Source organism: Scylla paramamosain, chromosome 15 (assembly GCF_035594125.1).
Source record: "Scylla paramamosain isolate STU-SP2022 chromosome 15, ASM3559412v1, whole genome shotgun sequence".
NCBI classification, from domain to species: domain Eukaryota; kingdom Metazoa; phylum Arthropoda; class Malacostraca; order Decapoda; family Portunidae; genus Scylla; species Scylla paramamosain.
In genome coordinates this window covers 12,129,729-12,146,340 of record NC_087165.1, presented here as the reverse complement: position 1 = coordinate 12,146,340, position 16,612 = coordinate 12,129,729, and the positions used below count along the sequence as shown (strand labels likewise).

At 38.2% G+C, this 16,612-nt stretch overlaps 1 protein-coding gene across 1 annotated transcript; it reads left to right on the top strand.

The window, feature by feature from the left end:
- Nucleotides 1-747: 747 nt before the first annotated feature.
- Nucleotides 748-15,051, top strand: LOC135107460 (prostasin-like). Its single transcript, XM_064017343.1, has 5 exons — nucleotides 748-1,393; nucleotides 12,196-12,328; nucleotides 12,771-12,950; nucleotides 13,664-13,822; nucleotides 14,215-15,051. The coding sequence occupies exons 1-5, from the start codon at nucleotides 1,235-1,237 to the stop codon at nucleotides 15,012-15,014; spliced, it is 1,431 nt and encodes a 476-aa protein (XP_063873413.1). The 5' UTR covers nucleotides 748-1,234; the 3' UTR covers nucleotides 15,015-15,051.
- Nucleotides 15,052-16,612: the final 1,561 nt, after the last annotated feature.

Here is a 16,612-nt window from a genome sequence, read left to right as displayed (position 1 = left end):
TGGTGGTGGCTGATGATTGTGAGCCTTAGGAAGAAGGAGAAATTTATGGTCTTTGAGTACAAATATACCATTTTATTATTATTCGAGAGCGGAAGCATTTTCAGGGTGACTATAACATCTCTCGTGCTGCACATTACTACAGATCTGGATTTTCTGAAAAGTGGTTTCTGGCGCTTGCTAAAAAGAAAGAAAAAATGTTCCCTACCCCACACAAAACTTCGCCCCCAGTTTCCTGAAAGAGAGGAGATAATTGTATGTCATCTGCACACCACACAAGACCTCACAAAGCACATTCGCTCGTCTCACACACCATGCATTACCTTCTTCAATGTGTGTGTGTGTGTGTGTGTGTGTGTGTGTGTGTGTGTGTGTGTGTGTGTGTGTGTGTGTGTTCATTTCTCATTATTATGCAGCTGTTGTCTCTCATCACTTCGCTGGCAAGTGAGTAGTGTTATCATAAACGTAATCACAGCGCCGCACTATCTCGTATATTTGTTGCCTTTTGCATACAGTAACTACATTAGTTGCTCACTTCGATACTCACTCACTGCTCTCGTCTTTGTTCTCGTATCCTCCTTAAACACACACACACACACACACACACGTATACCGGCGACCTGTTACAGATCCACGCTTCCATTAGGACTTTTAAAATTGTACATTCAAGTGTTGTTGATTACTTTGCAGAGAAAACAGGTCTCGGTGCATTGTTGTTTTTCTTTTTTCCTCACACCAAGCCAGCGTTTCTACATCGCAGTTCCTCTCCTGCAATCATCGTTAAAACAAATGTTTCCTAGCCTCTTGTAACCCCCATTCTCCTCCCTCCAAGATTCCTCCCCGCTCTGTTACTCTCTCTAGCGCCTCGCTGTGGAAGAGTGAGAGTTGTGGTTAGGCTGGAGGTAAGGTGAAAGAGAAGGAGCCGAGAAGTAGGTGGAGGGAACAGTAAGAGGATGGACTGTGGCGAGGGAGGAGCCTACGACAGCGGTCTCTTGACTAGTCTCCAGTGTGTGCTTCTCCGCTCCCTCCCTTGACGCTTCAGCCCCACACATTTAGATACAACTGAAGATTATATTGCGAAAAGTGTCTTAATTCATGTTGGTTGAGGGTGTTAGAGGAATTCTGAAAATAAACCTCAGTTTAGATATTTGAACTCAGACGAAAATTACATTTGAAGCCGTAACTCGTGTGAACCTGATTAATTGTATGCATACGGCTGGCGTGTGTGAGAGTGTGTATGTGGGTGCATGCATGTTTATGCGTGCATGAATGCGTGCGAGCGTGTGTAAGGGTTTCTTACGACATGGTAGCAGTGATAAAAATCCTGCTAGTGACGCTGGTATTGGGCGCGGCGCTCAGTCATGCTACTCACCGCACGGCTCATGCAACTCTGCAGGTACAGCACTCCTTTCTGCTCCGTTGCCATGGATATTGCAATGTGCACCTGGTTCCTGTTAGCGCATACGTCCCACCTTGCTTCCTTGTTGCTTTTGTATACTTGTTAGCTGTATGCTTGTTAGCATACACGCTCGTAGCTTGACTTCTTTTGTACACTTATTGTCTGACATTTTTTTATTGCTCTGTCGTATCAAACTTTTTTTTTATGTTGTTGTTGTTACTTTTATTTTATTGTTATAATTGTATTTTTGTTTTAGAGTTGTGGTAGTGGAGATACCCCAAGTGATGACATCTGTCTCAAAATCAACTACTATAGTAGTAGTCCGTTTTATTTTATTTTTTTTTTTTTCGATACAAGGTACACAGGAATAAGGGTTTTCTGTACTTCACCATAACAATCAACTGGCGCGTGCATTTACATTTTCTTAAGCTGATGTACATTTGTTCTTTCCTTCAAGCCCATCTCTTCTGCCCGCATTTTCTGCAGTTGATTTACGTCTGTGTTATACTAAATAATAGAATCAGGATCTACTAATGAAGTTATGCTTACATACCTTTCAATATATTATCAGCTTCTCTTTTTTTTTTTGTGCCATTAGTTTTCTTTTTTCTGCTTACCTTTTTCGTTTTATTTTATTTTTTTCTTTTGCACACCTGCATCTCTTGATATATAGCTCACCTACGGTCACACATACACAGCACACCTGGATCAGCTCGCCTGGTGAGGCGCTCCAGTATGTATAAATCATTGACACAATACCACGTCGCTATGTATGATTCAGAAATCTATTTGTTCTATATATAACCCGTAAATATTTTGTGGTTAATCGAGTGACTATGAAATCTGATCTATTCAGTTATGGCAAAATTTTATGCTTTACTCACACATAACATTAAAGTCGACGTTGTCACCTAACGTAAAAAATGTAGAATATAAAGAACAACATAAAAGGAAGAACATAAAGAAGGCTGCAAGAAAACATTAGGCTTACACGAGGTAGTTCTTATATAAAACGTACTTACCTATTCGTATCATCCCCATCCATAAACTTCTAATGTCTAATGTTCTGAATAACTTGATATAGTAGCCACTCTGCTTTATTCAGGAATACGAATATGTCTGTAGCAGCGTATTTCTTGGATTATGTGAACGCATCCTCATGTGGACTTCAATTTTCATTAGACAGACGGCTTTATAAAAAAAAGTTTGTAAACACTTGTCGACGTACAAATAGACATTTTCTAGCGTATGTACACAATAAGAAAAACATGTGCATGTGGACAATCCGTTTCCCCATGTATTAAAGCTGCTTTTTTGCCACTGCCGCTGGGTTGGTGAGAATCCTTAATTAACGCAATACTGGAACCAAGATACGCGCCTTTTATCGTGAAAAGTGGTCTAACTTTAAATTGGTTACTTTTGTACCGTGCCAAAAATTACATTATCTTCTTAATTTAGCTTTTTTGTGTCCTTTCTACACTAACCATTCGCTTCTTCTCTGTGCAACGGTGACATCTCAGGTGAAAAACTTATATTTAACTAAGACAGAGATCCTCTAACCCATAGAGCAGCTATTTTGCTATTCTTCGCGTTTCTTTTATTTATTGAGGTTGTTATGTGTGTTTTCGCAACGTTTCCAGCTGTACATACAAATTACAGCACAAGGGACGTGTTAAGCTGAAAATGATATAACAATAAAAGTCACGTTTTTACTAGACAGTACGATTCGTCACCCCGTGTGTTAGGAATAATGGGAACGCAGACCAAGAGAACCGCACGTATTGACACCGAACGTTGCCCCCAGTAAGTCTTCGTTCATATTCTTTGCTGTAATGTGTGTGTGTGTGTGTGTGTGTGTGTGTGTGTGTGTGTGTGTGTGTGTGTCTCTCTCTCTCTCTCTCTCTCTCTCTCTCTCTCTCTCTCTCTCTCTCTCTCTCTCTCTCTCTCTCTCTCTCTCTCTCTCTCTCTCTCTCTCTCTCTCTCTCTCTCTCTCTCTCTCTCACATAGGCTGTAGGAAGTAAGACAAAAACACTTTCCATTACTTGGGTGACGCACTTTTTTTCTTTTCTTTTTTTATGTAGGAGAGACACCGGCCAAGGACAACAAAAATCAAGTAAAAAAAAAAAGCCCACTGAGATGCCGATCCCCGAATAGGATCCGAAGCGGTAGCCAAAAATTCAAGGAAAAGTGTTTTGAAACCTCCCTCTTGAATGAATTCAAGTCATAGGAAGGTGAAAATAGAGAAGCAGGCAGGGAGCTCCAGATTTTACCAGAGAAAGGGATGAATGATTGAGAAAACAGGTTAACTCTTGCATTGAAGAGGTGGACAGAATAGGAGTGAGAAAAAGAAGAAAGTTTTGTGCAGCGAGGCCGCGGGAGGAGGGGAGGCATGGAGTTAGCAAGATCAGAAGAGCACTTAGCATGAAAATAGCGGTAGAATATAGCAAAAGATGCAGCTTTGCAGGGAGGAACAAGCCCTGAATCGTCCCAAATCGAATTTTTTTGCAAAGGTTAAGCGAAGAGTTCAGCTTTAGAGATAGATGTGATAGCAGTGATGCCATCTAGTTGAAATAAAGGAGGGAAAAAAGAAGCGAAGTTGTTGGAGATATTTTTGGCTAGATGCCAGAAGTCACGAGGGGGATTAGATCTTGAAAGATTTTGACACTTTCTATTAATAAAGGAGTTTTTGGCTAGTTGGAGAACAGACTTGGCATGATTGTCGTTGTCGTTGTTGTTGTTGTTGTATTCAGCATCATTGCCATCTTAATCAGTGCTATCCAGATAATCGCATAAACCAATTTGATAATGTAGTATTTTCATGCCTAAGTTCCGTTCTCGGAGAAACTTCCGCCTTTATTCTCGTGTTGGATTAGCTTCGAATCTCCATAACCAATGTTGTTCTCAAAAATACACAGATGAAGGTGACTGGAATAATGAAGCGTCACTCCATTAGGGCATCTCACATTTATATACTGGCATACATAGAGATTATGACCTGCCGTAACTTTTGTAAAACCAAGAATTATTTCGAATATGTTGTAAATTCTAAGCTGATATGAAATTTCTCTTCTCCAGTATTATACCAGCAGTCTATAATCATTCTGTGGTAACTGAAGGAGTGTGTGCGAATGCATGCGTTTCAAAATACTCATAACCCCACCTTCATCCGGCTTGTCGCATCAACCACTTACATTCGATAGTAAGTTGTGTGCTAAATTCCCGCCTGTAACATCACACATGATAAGCAGTGGACCACACCGTTTATGCCTATCGCAGTACTGGGAGCCCAGCGGTCCCCCTGAGTCTGCTGATCCAATCTTTAGACCCAGCACGAAAAATAGTCCGGAAAAGATTTATTTTTTTATTTATTTTTTCTTTACAATCCCATTGTGCTTGTATATTGTGAAACGAAAAATGCAGCTCGCAAAACACATTTTAACTGCTTTCAATTTCTCCATTCAACTTTGCTTGTGTGTGTGTGTGTGTGTGTGTGTGTGTGTGTGTGTGTGTGTGTGTGTGCGCGTATGCGTGTGCGTGCGTGCGCGCGCGCGTTACAATCCCATTATGCTTTTATATTGTGAAACGAAAAATGCTGCTCGCAAAACACATTTTAACTTTTCAGTTTCTCCATTCCCCGTTGTGTGTGTGTGTGTGTGTGTGTGTGTGTGTGTGTGTGTGTGTGTGTGTGTGTGTGTGTGTGTGTGTGTGTGCGCGCGCGCGTGCGTGCGTGCGTACGTGCGTGCGTGCGCGCGCCATATTTCCTAAACCCTCAGAATCGTGGCCGAGAAAATATTGGAAGCTTACCTCAAAAGCTCTGCACTGTTTTACATCTTTTACACGGACATTAGCATAAAGATAGCAGTAAATTGCACCAGATCACTTTGCTCTTACCAACATACAGACATTCTGCGTAAAAGAAATATACTCCTCCCAGTTTTCTACAGACAGAAATTCCTATATCAGAGGTCACTGACTGTAACACCAACACTACCCACACATGTACGTCACAGATGGGCCACTTGAGAGAGCACCCTCCAGCCTGTTAATGTTTTAGTTGCTGTTTCTTCTCCTGCTATTGTTGTTGATGTTCTTTTCTTGATGGTCCTGCTGCTATTATTGTTTTTGTTATTGTTGTTACTGCTGTTATTCTTATTGCTGTCAATTCTTTTTTTTTTTTTATTGTTGTTACTGATTTATCAGTATTAGAATATTGATGGGCAAACACAGAGTAATGACACGTCAGAGCCAAATTTTCATCTCAGTATATATATATATATATATATATATATATATATATATATATATATATATATATATATATATATATATATATATATATATATATATATATATATATATATATATTCATTCATTCCTGTGCTAGTTAATTGAGAGAAAAAATTCATATGTACATTTTAAAAAGTAAACCAATGGAATAAACAGTAAAAGAATGAATAACTAAATAAATAAATACAACGAAAAAGGTGTCCCCCGCAAAATTCAAGCATAAGGGTTTAGGATCATTTATTTCCTTACTTGTCAAACACACACACACACACAGAGAGAGAGAGAGAGAGAGAGAGAGAGAGAGAGAGAGAGAGAGAGAGAGAGAGAGAGAGAGAGAGAGAGAGAGAGAGAGAGAGAGAGAGAGAGAGAGAGAGAGAGAGAGAGAGAGAGATTCAGTTAGTGTCACACCTTGACACCCTGGGGGAAACCATAAAGCTGTTTGATCGTGAGCGCAAAAAATACATACATATACATAAATTATACAATTAATTAGATGCAGCGTCACGCAACAAGGGCTCTGATAAATGCCGAGGCAGCAAGGAAGAGAGAGAGAGAGAGAGAGAGAGAGAGAGAGAGAGAGAGAGAGAGAGAGAGAGAGAGAGAGAGAGAGAGAGAGAGAGAGAGAGAGAGAGAGAGCAGGAAATTGAGTGTTGTGAATGTGTCTTTTATTCGTTCAGTTTCGTTCAATGTCGTGCCGTCTTGAAATAGTTGCTTCACACACAAATAAAAAGGTTGACGCCTCGTAGAACGTTAAACACTTGCAAGTCTATTTTCGTTCTGTTTCGTGTGTGTGTGTGTGTGTGTGTGTGTGTGTGTGTGTGTGTGTGTGTGTGTGTGTTTGTGTGTTTGTGTGCGTGCTTGCTTGTGTGGATGCGTGTGCACGCCAAGAACTTTTTTTTTTTTACAGTGTAAGAAGCTGTCATAGATAAACGAGAAGGTCATTAAAGTCAGTTTCGATTAGACTTCATTGTTTTTAAACCATGTGGTTTTATTCTTATACTCTTAGTTATAATTCAGTGTGTGTGTGTGTGTGTGTGTGTATCTGTGTGTGTGTGTGTGTGTTGAAGGACAAAATGCTAGAGACATTTTAGATAAGAAACGCCTCCTGAATTTTTTGGAGGTTTAGACGTACATTCCTCCACACATCACAAAAAAAAAAAAAATGTTTCATTCGGTAACTTTCTTGGTGGCCTAAAGAACGGTGATAGTGGAGGTGAGAGAAACAGGAAATTCAGAGGAGAAAGAAAAGATCAGTTCATGCTACATTACAGTATTTTATCAAGTGTGTCAATCGTGTTTTCCAAGTAAGTGTATATAACTTTAGCTTCTCCTTGCACCGTATCATGTGTCTGATGGGAGCGAAAGAGAATCCGGTTTCAAAACTTTCTATTTGTTTTCAAATGAAATACGAAAACTGTCCATAGGGAAGCTGAAGTGAATGAGAAAGAAGCACGTTGCTTAACCGGAAATTAAATTTTGTTTTCAATTTGCACATTTACTTAATTTTCAGATGCTTCTGTCACCCGTATCCCGTGTTGTAGTTCCATACTTATGTTCCTGTGCTTCACTGCTTCTTGTAGAACTAATGTATTTTACTGTTACTTATGTTAAAGTAGATTTGGTTAACCGACAGGCTGAGATCAACCCGAAATAGCTGAATTAATGAAATATAAATTAGATGACGTGAATCAGTTGTAGTCAGCCGATGAAGAGCAAGGAAAACTATCATTCTCTCACCTGACCACCATCTTGTATACAACAACACGACAAAGGAAAATTGAGCAAGCCTCAAGGTCAGAAAGAGAGAGAGAGAGAGAGAGAGAGAGAGAGAGAGAGAGAGAGAGAGAGAGAGAGAGAGAGAGAGAGAGAGAGAGAGAGAGAGAGAGAGAGAGAGAGAGAGAGAGAGAGAGAAATCACGGATATTCCAAATTTTGCAGCTTAACATACTCAGTCTCCACCTTTAGCTTTCTCTTCATGTTGCAACTCTTATGAAAGTTCTCTAGCTCTATCAAGTAAGAAATCATTACTTCGATAGTGTGTGAGGTGTTGTCAGAGATGCGGAAGCAGTCATGAGGTCTATCTTTTCACATACTAAAATGCACGGATGTCTCCTTCATAAGTTGTTCTGAAACATTCTTTCCAAGAGGCAGGCAAGCTTTTGTTACGGTCATAAAAACTGGCCTCAACTCATCTGTGCTTGGATACCAATCTAGTAGTCTCCTGCACGCCCGTCTCCTGACAGCTGGTTTTTGGCTCAAAGCGGATCACACTCCTTATCACACTCCTTGCTATTCTGGCCTCATTTTCCTACGCTTCCCTCTGGCACGATTTCCTCCCTTCATTATCAAGATGCAGCGTTTTTTTTTTTTTTCTCAAAACTTTTAACTTTCATATCTACTTCGATCCTCTCCAATATATCATCATTATAATCATTGTGACCTGCCTTGCCAAATACCATCTGCTGATTACCACAAATTTATTAACGATAAAGATGTGTGACTAGATGAGCCTACCGAGCTGCCCCACACTCTCATGCCTCACCTACGGCTCTTAACGAAGCTAAACAGTCACGTAGCGCAAGTTATCCACGCTCTTCATCGTTCACTTCATCTCATTTTCTCCTGCAGGATGTGTGTTCCTCGCTGCACTGCACCTACCCCCCCGAACCACACACACACACACACACACACACACACACACACACACACACACACACACACACACACACACACACACACACACACACACACACACACACACACACACACACACACACACACCAGCGCTCACCATATACGGTATTAGAGAGAGAGAGAGAGAGAGAGAGAGAGAGAGAGAGAGAGAGAGAGAGAGAGAGAGAGAGAGAGAGAGAGAGAGAGAGAGAGAGAGAATTCATACTACTACTACTACTACTAGTATACATCTACTTATTATTAGTAATAGTAGTAGTAATAGTAGTTGTAGTAGTAGTAGTAGTAGTAGTAGTAGTAGTAGTAGTAGTAGTAGTAGTATGATAATCATTATTATTATTATTATTATTATTATTATTATTATTATTATTATTATTATTATTATTGTTATTATTATTATTATTATTATTATTATTATTATTATTATTATTATTATTATTATTATTATTATCACTTATTATTAATGTCATCATCATTGTTATTTTTATTGTTGTCATTATTATCATTCTTATTTTGTTTTTTGTAATAGTAACATGCCTCACTTTTCCATAGCCATCATTAAATATCTACTAACAGATAATTCTGAACAAACCGAAAGTCATTAGCATTTTCTTCCCGCCCCTGAGAAAGTGAGGATGAATTCCTGGCACCTGAAAATTTACCATAATTACAGTGCCGAACTCCATTTGCGCACGCACCACCGCTGGTCCTGTGGTAGCGCCCAGCACATGCGATTCTTTTAGTTATCAGCCTCTTGTCCCTTTTGCAGGCACGATAGTCAGACTTGTATGTGAAGTTTATTTTATATTCTTATGGTCCCAAAATGGAAAGAACCAGTTCCTAAGATTTTGCTGCTCAGTAATGAATGTATGGCGTTATTTTTTATTGTGGCCAGTCCACCGAACCAGATTTTAACGATATGTATATACTCTCTCTTTCTCTACACACACACACACACACACACACACACACACACACACACACGGAGAGAGAGAGAGAGAGAGAGAGAGAGAGAGAGAGAGAGAGAGAGAGAGAGAGAGAGAGAGAGAGAGAGAGAGAGAGAGAGAGCGCTGTTAAAGCTGTTAAATTTACATTCTTTAGGTTAAGAGGGGACCTGATAGAAGTCTTTAAGTGGTATAAGGGTTATAACAAGTGGGATGTAAGCAAAATTCTTACGATCAGCAATCAGGATAGAACAAGAAGTAACGGGTTCAAGCTTGAAAAATTTAGGTTTTAGGAAAGAGATAGGAAGAAATTGGTTCTCAAATAGAGTGGTAGATGAGTGGAACGGTCTCAGTAAGCATGTTGTTAGTGTTAAGACATTAGGGAGCTTAAAGAAAAGATTAGACGGATTTATGGATGGGGATGATAGGTGGAAATAGGTAGGTATATTTCATACAGGGACTGCCACGTGTAAGCCTGGTCTCTTCTTGCATCTTCCCTTATTTCTTATGTTCTTATGTTATGTTCTTATGAGAGAGAGAGAAAGATGTTATGTTCTTATGAGAGAGAGAGAGAGAGAGAGAGAGAGAGAGAGAGAGTAGAGAGAGAGAGAGAGTGAGAGAGAGATGAGAGAGAGAGAGTAGAGAGAGACGAGAGAGAGAGAGAGAGAGAGAGAGAGGGTAGGTGTAATTACTATCAAGTTTTATGATTCCACTACAAAAGGAAGGTCTTCCCAATCATCTCCACTTTGTAAGCTGTCAACTGCTCTCTATTCCAAGCCACTCAGTTAAACATTTCGATTCTCCATGCAGTTCTTCGACTGTCTTAACGCCATTTCTGACCTGCCATGCCATAAACTTCAATATTTTCCATATTTTATTTATTTAACAACGTACCATGACCGTATTCCATTTATTATTATTATTATTATTATTATTATTATTATTATCATTATTATTATTATTATTATTATTATTATTATTGTTATTAGAGCCAAAAGATTTTCAACTTTGATCTGGTCCTTAATCACGATTTTTTCTATGCATTCACATTATGCCCGACACTATTTTATCTAGTCACCTTAAGGCAATGAAATTTTCTCTCAAAGAATTTATATGCCAGGCTTATCATTCATGTGAGAGAATACCGCGATCTTTCACTGAAGCGATGGTGGGGAAATTATTCCTCATGTCCGAGCTTTGTTTACGAGTAGTACTTAATTCTATTATTATTATTTTTCTCTTGCTTTCATTTCATCATCTGCAATTGTACTTTCCGCAATAAGAGATCATTCTTGGACTTTTCCCTTTGCTACTTCTTATAGTTTTTATTTTATTAGTCGGAATGTACCTTTTGAAGATCACGTTCGTTTCATATTTGTCCTCAGAAGTGCGTGTTCTTGGTAAATCATAATCTGAGCAGTATCATCGGAAAATGTCTGATTGTTTAGCTATTCTTCATGGACCTTGGTTATTGTTTCCCGTGATTTCAAGTTCTTAAACACAACTGATATTTTCACCTTTGTTTTAGAAGTTTTTAAATCTTTCACATGTTTTATTTTCAGAGAGCACTTATTTTTCACATGTTAATGACGTTAAATATTGTGGCAGCATTTAATTTTTATTTATTTATTTATTTATTTATTTTTCACCATTGTGTTGTGTTGTTTTATGAGAACTTTGGTGGGTTTTCAGTTACGCGTTTTCTTTTTTGGGTGCTTTCCCTCCCGCTATTAATGTTGATTTATAGCTAACTTTAGTTTAGTTCCTATTTCTTTCTTTAATTTTGGTGTGAGGACTTGTGCATTTTAATACTAAGTCCGACCAGATTTTCCTTACGTGTTAGAATATTTGGCCTCTTTTATTTTCGCAAATTTTTGCTTTTTACATTTGGGGTTACCTTACATCTTACCGTCATGTGATCACTGTCCAGTGTTTTCATCTTTGTTACATTTTTTTTTTTTTTTTTCCATATTCAGTCATTTTTTTGTTTTTCAGTTTGGTCTATTCCATTTTTTGTTTCACCGTTTCGATACCCTTTATGTGCCCTGCTGAAACAACATTATTTAATGATTACATTCTCCAAATACCATGAGCCAGTTATACACTCTTGCCTGAATGTTTTACTATGTAATGGTATTCTACTCAATGATTTTTCATGGGTTCTGTGTTGCATCCTTGTCATCGTAGACATGTGTACTTGTTTGATTTTCGTCATACACGTGATGATTATTAAGTTTACAAAGTCTCCTCTCTTCCCGTTTATGTTATGAAAAAAATATATTACTTCCTCCCAGCTTTTTTGTTTTTCCTTAGGTTTTGCCCTCTTTAGGAAAAATCTTTAACATATGGCATTCCATATGACAACTAATAAGTTTTCTAACATTATACGTGCGCGGCCAAAGTTCTAAGGACCATCTTTCTCAGTTCGAGGTATTTTTTGCATCTCTTTCTTGATGGGAAAAACTGTTCTAAAGAGATTGTGACCTTCTGTCTCATTGCTAGTGAGGACACGTTGTGGTCATGGTTGGAGGTTTAAGTCAGAACCACACTACGCTGGCTTAATCTCTTTCGGGAGTGGAATACCACTAGTCTGATTCCACTTGCTTAGTACTTGTTTATTACTGGCATATATAGGCAGTGGTGTTTTATGTAAAAGGATAGACGTAAATGTGTGTGTGTGTGTGTGTGTGTGTGTGTGTGTGTGTAATAATAATAATAATAATAAACGGTTTATTATTTAGGCAGTTAACAAACTGAAAATGTACATAGGTGTGTGTGTGTGTGTGTGTGTGTGTGTGTGTTTATGTACCTTTTTACTTTTTTCATCATCCAAATATTTATCTCAGTATATATATTTTTTTCTCTTTATCTTTTTCAGTTACGCCACCAGACAAACCTTTGCATAGCTTTAGGAGGGGAATGCCTGAGACGACAACGATCCTGTAGTGGCCGGACGCTGCCGTCCCTCTTGTGTGGGTCTCGGGGTGGAACCTGCTGTATCAGCGGCTTCGGTCAGTTTCCCCCCCCCCCCCTCTCTCTCTCTCTCTCTCTCTCTCTCTCTCTCTCTCTCTGTGTGTGTGTGTGTGTGTGTGTGTGTGGTCATAAGATGGTTCTCTTTGAGGAGAGGGCTAGTCTTCCCCATGACCTGTAAATGGTCCTTTGTTTTCCACAATACTGAAAATATTTTTTTTTCTATATATTTTAAATCATCAAAATTGAAATTATTTGTGCTTCAATTAACTTCAAATTTTAGATGCGGAGCCTTATAGCTCCGTTGTTGTCTGGTTCTACATTCAATGAAGCAATCACTTTTTCAGGACATAAGTCACAAAAGGCTTGCCTGCCTGCATCTTCTTTCTTGATTCATGATCATTAATTACAGAGCTGCCTTCCATCGCCTACACTTTCTCACCACAAATACCACAGCAACTATCCCCTTGCTTCTTTCCACAGAAACATTCATGAAAACATTTCGGAAGCCTCTGAAGAGATTGCCGGTACGGGATGTTTGCCATAAAACCACCAAAAAGTGTAACAGGAGAGGCGGCAGATGTATATCCTCCAGCAGCCCATGTAACACCTACGCTGCGAGGAAATTTTGTTCTGGATACTCCTGCACTTGCTGTTTTGGTGGTAAAGTCGTCCAGCGTAGCACATGCTTTACTCCTTTTCCATGTTTCAACACTTTCATACTTATTACATTTCCTACCAGTATTTCATAAATAATAAATTCTAAATAAAAAGAACACTTCGCTACTTTCTCTTTTTGGCACTGTCACAGTAACTTAGCCTGTGCGGTGTCGAAAAGTATTCGACTCTAGCCTAAGTGACAAAGTAGTGTCTTACTTTTTCTGGTTCAAATGTTCTTCAAAGTGTGTCTCATGTGATTTTACAGATTTTTCCATTACTGGAAACATTCTCTTAAATTCTGTCTCAGAATGACTACCTAACACCATCGCGTTCCTCAAAATGTTTACTTGAGTCCCAAATCGGAACTTTCAGCGGCATCTTCAGCTTACAGAACTGCCAATGTCACAATTAGCCCTATCTGGAGAACAGGATATCTGGCAAACCTGAGAGAATAGGTGATTAGACAAGAAATCCTAAACAAGGTACAAAACACAAAATTCTCTCTCTCTCTCTCTCTCTCTCTCTCTCTCTCTCTCTCTCTCTCTCTCTCTCTCTCTCTCTCTCTCTCTCTCTCTCTCTCTCTCTCTCTCTCTCTCTCTCTCTCTCTCTCTTATAGTTTAAGGATGTATTTTCATGAAGTGAACAGTTACAGGCTATTTTACTAAAAGAAATAAATTAATAAAAACTTCTGTTGAAATAATATTGTTTTCCCTTAGACCATAAGGCCTGTACATCTACGCCGGCCTGCAAGGGAGGGTTCTGCTTTAGAGGGACCAACAAGAAGGTGTGCCACGGGGGCAGGATCATCCGTTCTGGCTGTACAGGCAGCAGATGCTCCTGCTGTATACCGAAAGGATCTCAAAGTGGTAATGCAGGTAATAAGCCCTTCATAGATTTAATACGTAGAGGTAGCTTTTTTCTAATATTCCAGGACAAAATCAGTATTTTCTGGATTTCTTATTCACAAATGAAAATTTGAATAATCTGCACGAGGTTAGTTTCCCTGCATAAACATGCACCTAAAAATTATAAATTGTCAACTAAGTAATGTATATTTCCACGTTTTCACAATTGAACTTCTGTTGTTTGCTGTAAGACTGACATCGGTATGTATGTCATTGTTTCTGTGGTGTTCTAAAGAGGAACATATCATTGTATATTTAGTGTTATGCTTTACATACTTGTTTGTCAATCAGTTGGGCCCCTATTATGTCCTTCTAGAATTTCTTACGTGTATTCAGTCATTCACTGATCTTTTTATTTTCAGATCATTGCATATGCGGCAAAATTAACGAGAATCGCATCTACGGCGGCTCTGATGTGGCTCCTCCTCACAAGTACCCGTGGTTGGTTGGGCTACGGGTCCCGCCTTATAAGCAGAACCACTGCGGTGGCAGCATCATCAGTAGCACCTATGTACTCACCGCCGGCCACTGCCTTTATGAAGGAAATAGTGGAGAACTTTATGATCCTGTTAAAGTGAAAGTCAGAGTGGGAGATCACAATCAGTTTTCGCACTTGGATGACGTGAAGGGTGTCACTCAGGAAGTGGACGTGGAGGAAATAATTCCCCACGAGTATTTCATACCATACCGACCTTATCATGACATTGGCCTGTTGCGCCTGAAAATTCAGCTGGATCTCGCATCCCATCCAGAAGTGGGGGCAGTGTGTTTGCCACCCAGCGCTGCGCTCACTTACGAAGGTGCAAAAGGCGTGGCGAGTGGGTGGGGTGTTATAAAGGAAGACACCAACGTTGCTTCTGCTGTAGCGCAGGAGGTCACCATTCCTATACTGGGCCCTACATGCAAAAATACCCAGTATGGAGATGTGACTTTGACTTCAAATATGTTGTGTGCTGGCGTGGAAGAAGGAGGAAAGGACACATGCGTTGGCGATTCCGGAGGGCCGCTCACTGTAAAGGAATACAACCGTCACATCATCGTTGGGATTACCTCCTTCGGAAAAGGATGCGGCAAACCTCACTCCCCTGGTGTGTACACGCGCATAACCGGCTACCTCTCCTGGATAAGAAGCAAGGTCCAAGACACTTGTTTAAATGCATGAGTGATGTATATTTTATCATGCCAGAATTTATTTAGAATACTGACGGTAAATTCAGCGAATATATATATATATATATATATATATATATATATATATATATATATATATATATATATATATATATATATATATATATATATATATATATATATATATATATATATATATATATATATATATATCGGCCCTCTTGTGGTAACTCCATCCGTTAAACTCGACTGAAAACCTATTTAAAAATCCGGTCATACGAGTAGAAAAAGGATACTTGAAAGGTTTTTTAGAAAGACAGTCGACAAAGATAAGAAAACGAAGGTTGAGCGAAAAATTTATCCTGTTATGAATCCAGATGATGATGAATGTAGTGACTTACTAATCAAAAAGTTATTACCAACGTGTGCTCGTAGCTCGAGTGGATGGTCTTGCAACCATCTGATGTTGAATCATATCCATAAGATGTATTTAAAAACGATGTTTTAAACAACTTTTTCAGTAAAGCGATCGGATGATTAGAGAAGAGATCATTGTGAAGAAGATATGTCCTCCAAGAAGTATATATTAGTAAGAAACCGGACAAGTCAGATTCATGGGAGGATAGAAAGTAATGACCAGAATGTACATTAGATAATCTCTCAGAATCTGAGCGATTACCAATGTCATGCGAGTAGATAGTGATGCCAAGTATCCCTAATAATCCTGGAATCAATGTTTCTATTGGAAAAGTAACCCTTAAGTATTCTTTATATATATATATATATATATATATATATATATATATATATATATATATATATATATATATATATATATATATATATATATATATATATATATATATATATATATATATATATATATATATTATATAACGACTCTCAGGTTTATAAGTAATCGCAAACTCAAATTGAAAATCAGATAAACAAATGACAGGACACTGATTTATAGCTGTTCATTGCCTCAACAGTTATTTGATAATACATTGAACATCATTACGATTTAAAGAGGAGTATAGATTCTTTATAGATATGAGGAAAACAAAGTAATAAATATTTAATATATCTGGATATTTCAGTTCGAGTATGCAAAACTTGTTAAAATTTGATTAATTGAAAATGCAGTACAAGTTTTACAAATTTTATAAATTTTGTGTTCGAATGAATGCTGAAGTATACAGTGTAAATGTTTAGCACAAGTATTTCATCAAATAACGTTAGAAAATTTTGCAGTAGCTTAAAAATGCATTTCAGTCATTCTTCATCATTTATGTTTTTAAGTATCAGTCTTCAGTGATGTCTAACATCACGCTTCTTCAGTCCATCACTCCAAGGTAAAGACTAAGAAAAGCCAAATTTGATGATAATTTTCAGTAATACTGGAACTAATATCTGTTACACCGAAACCGATTTCAAAGTTTTTAATCACTTCAGTAATAAAATTTAATTTTATATAAGTGAACTTTATTATCTTGCATCAAAAATACTAGGGTAATGCATCGATGATGATACATAAGAATGATATTTCGTGCTACTTATACATATTTGTAGAATGATATAAAATAATAACAATTAAATGACAAAAACTTTATATTGAAATCGGCTTAT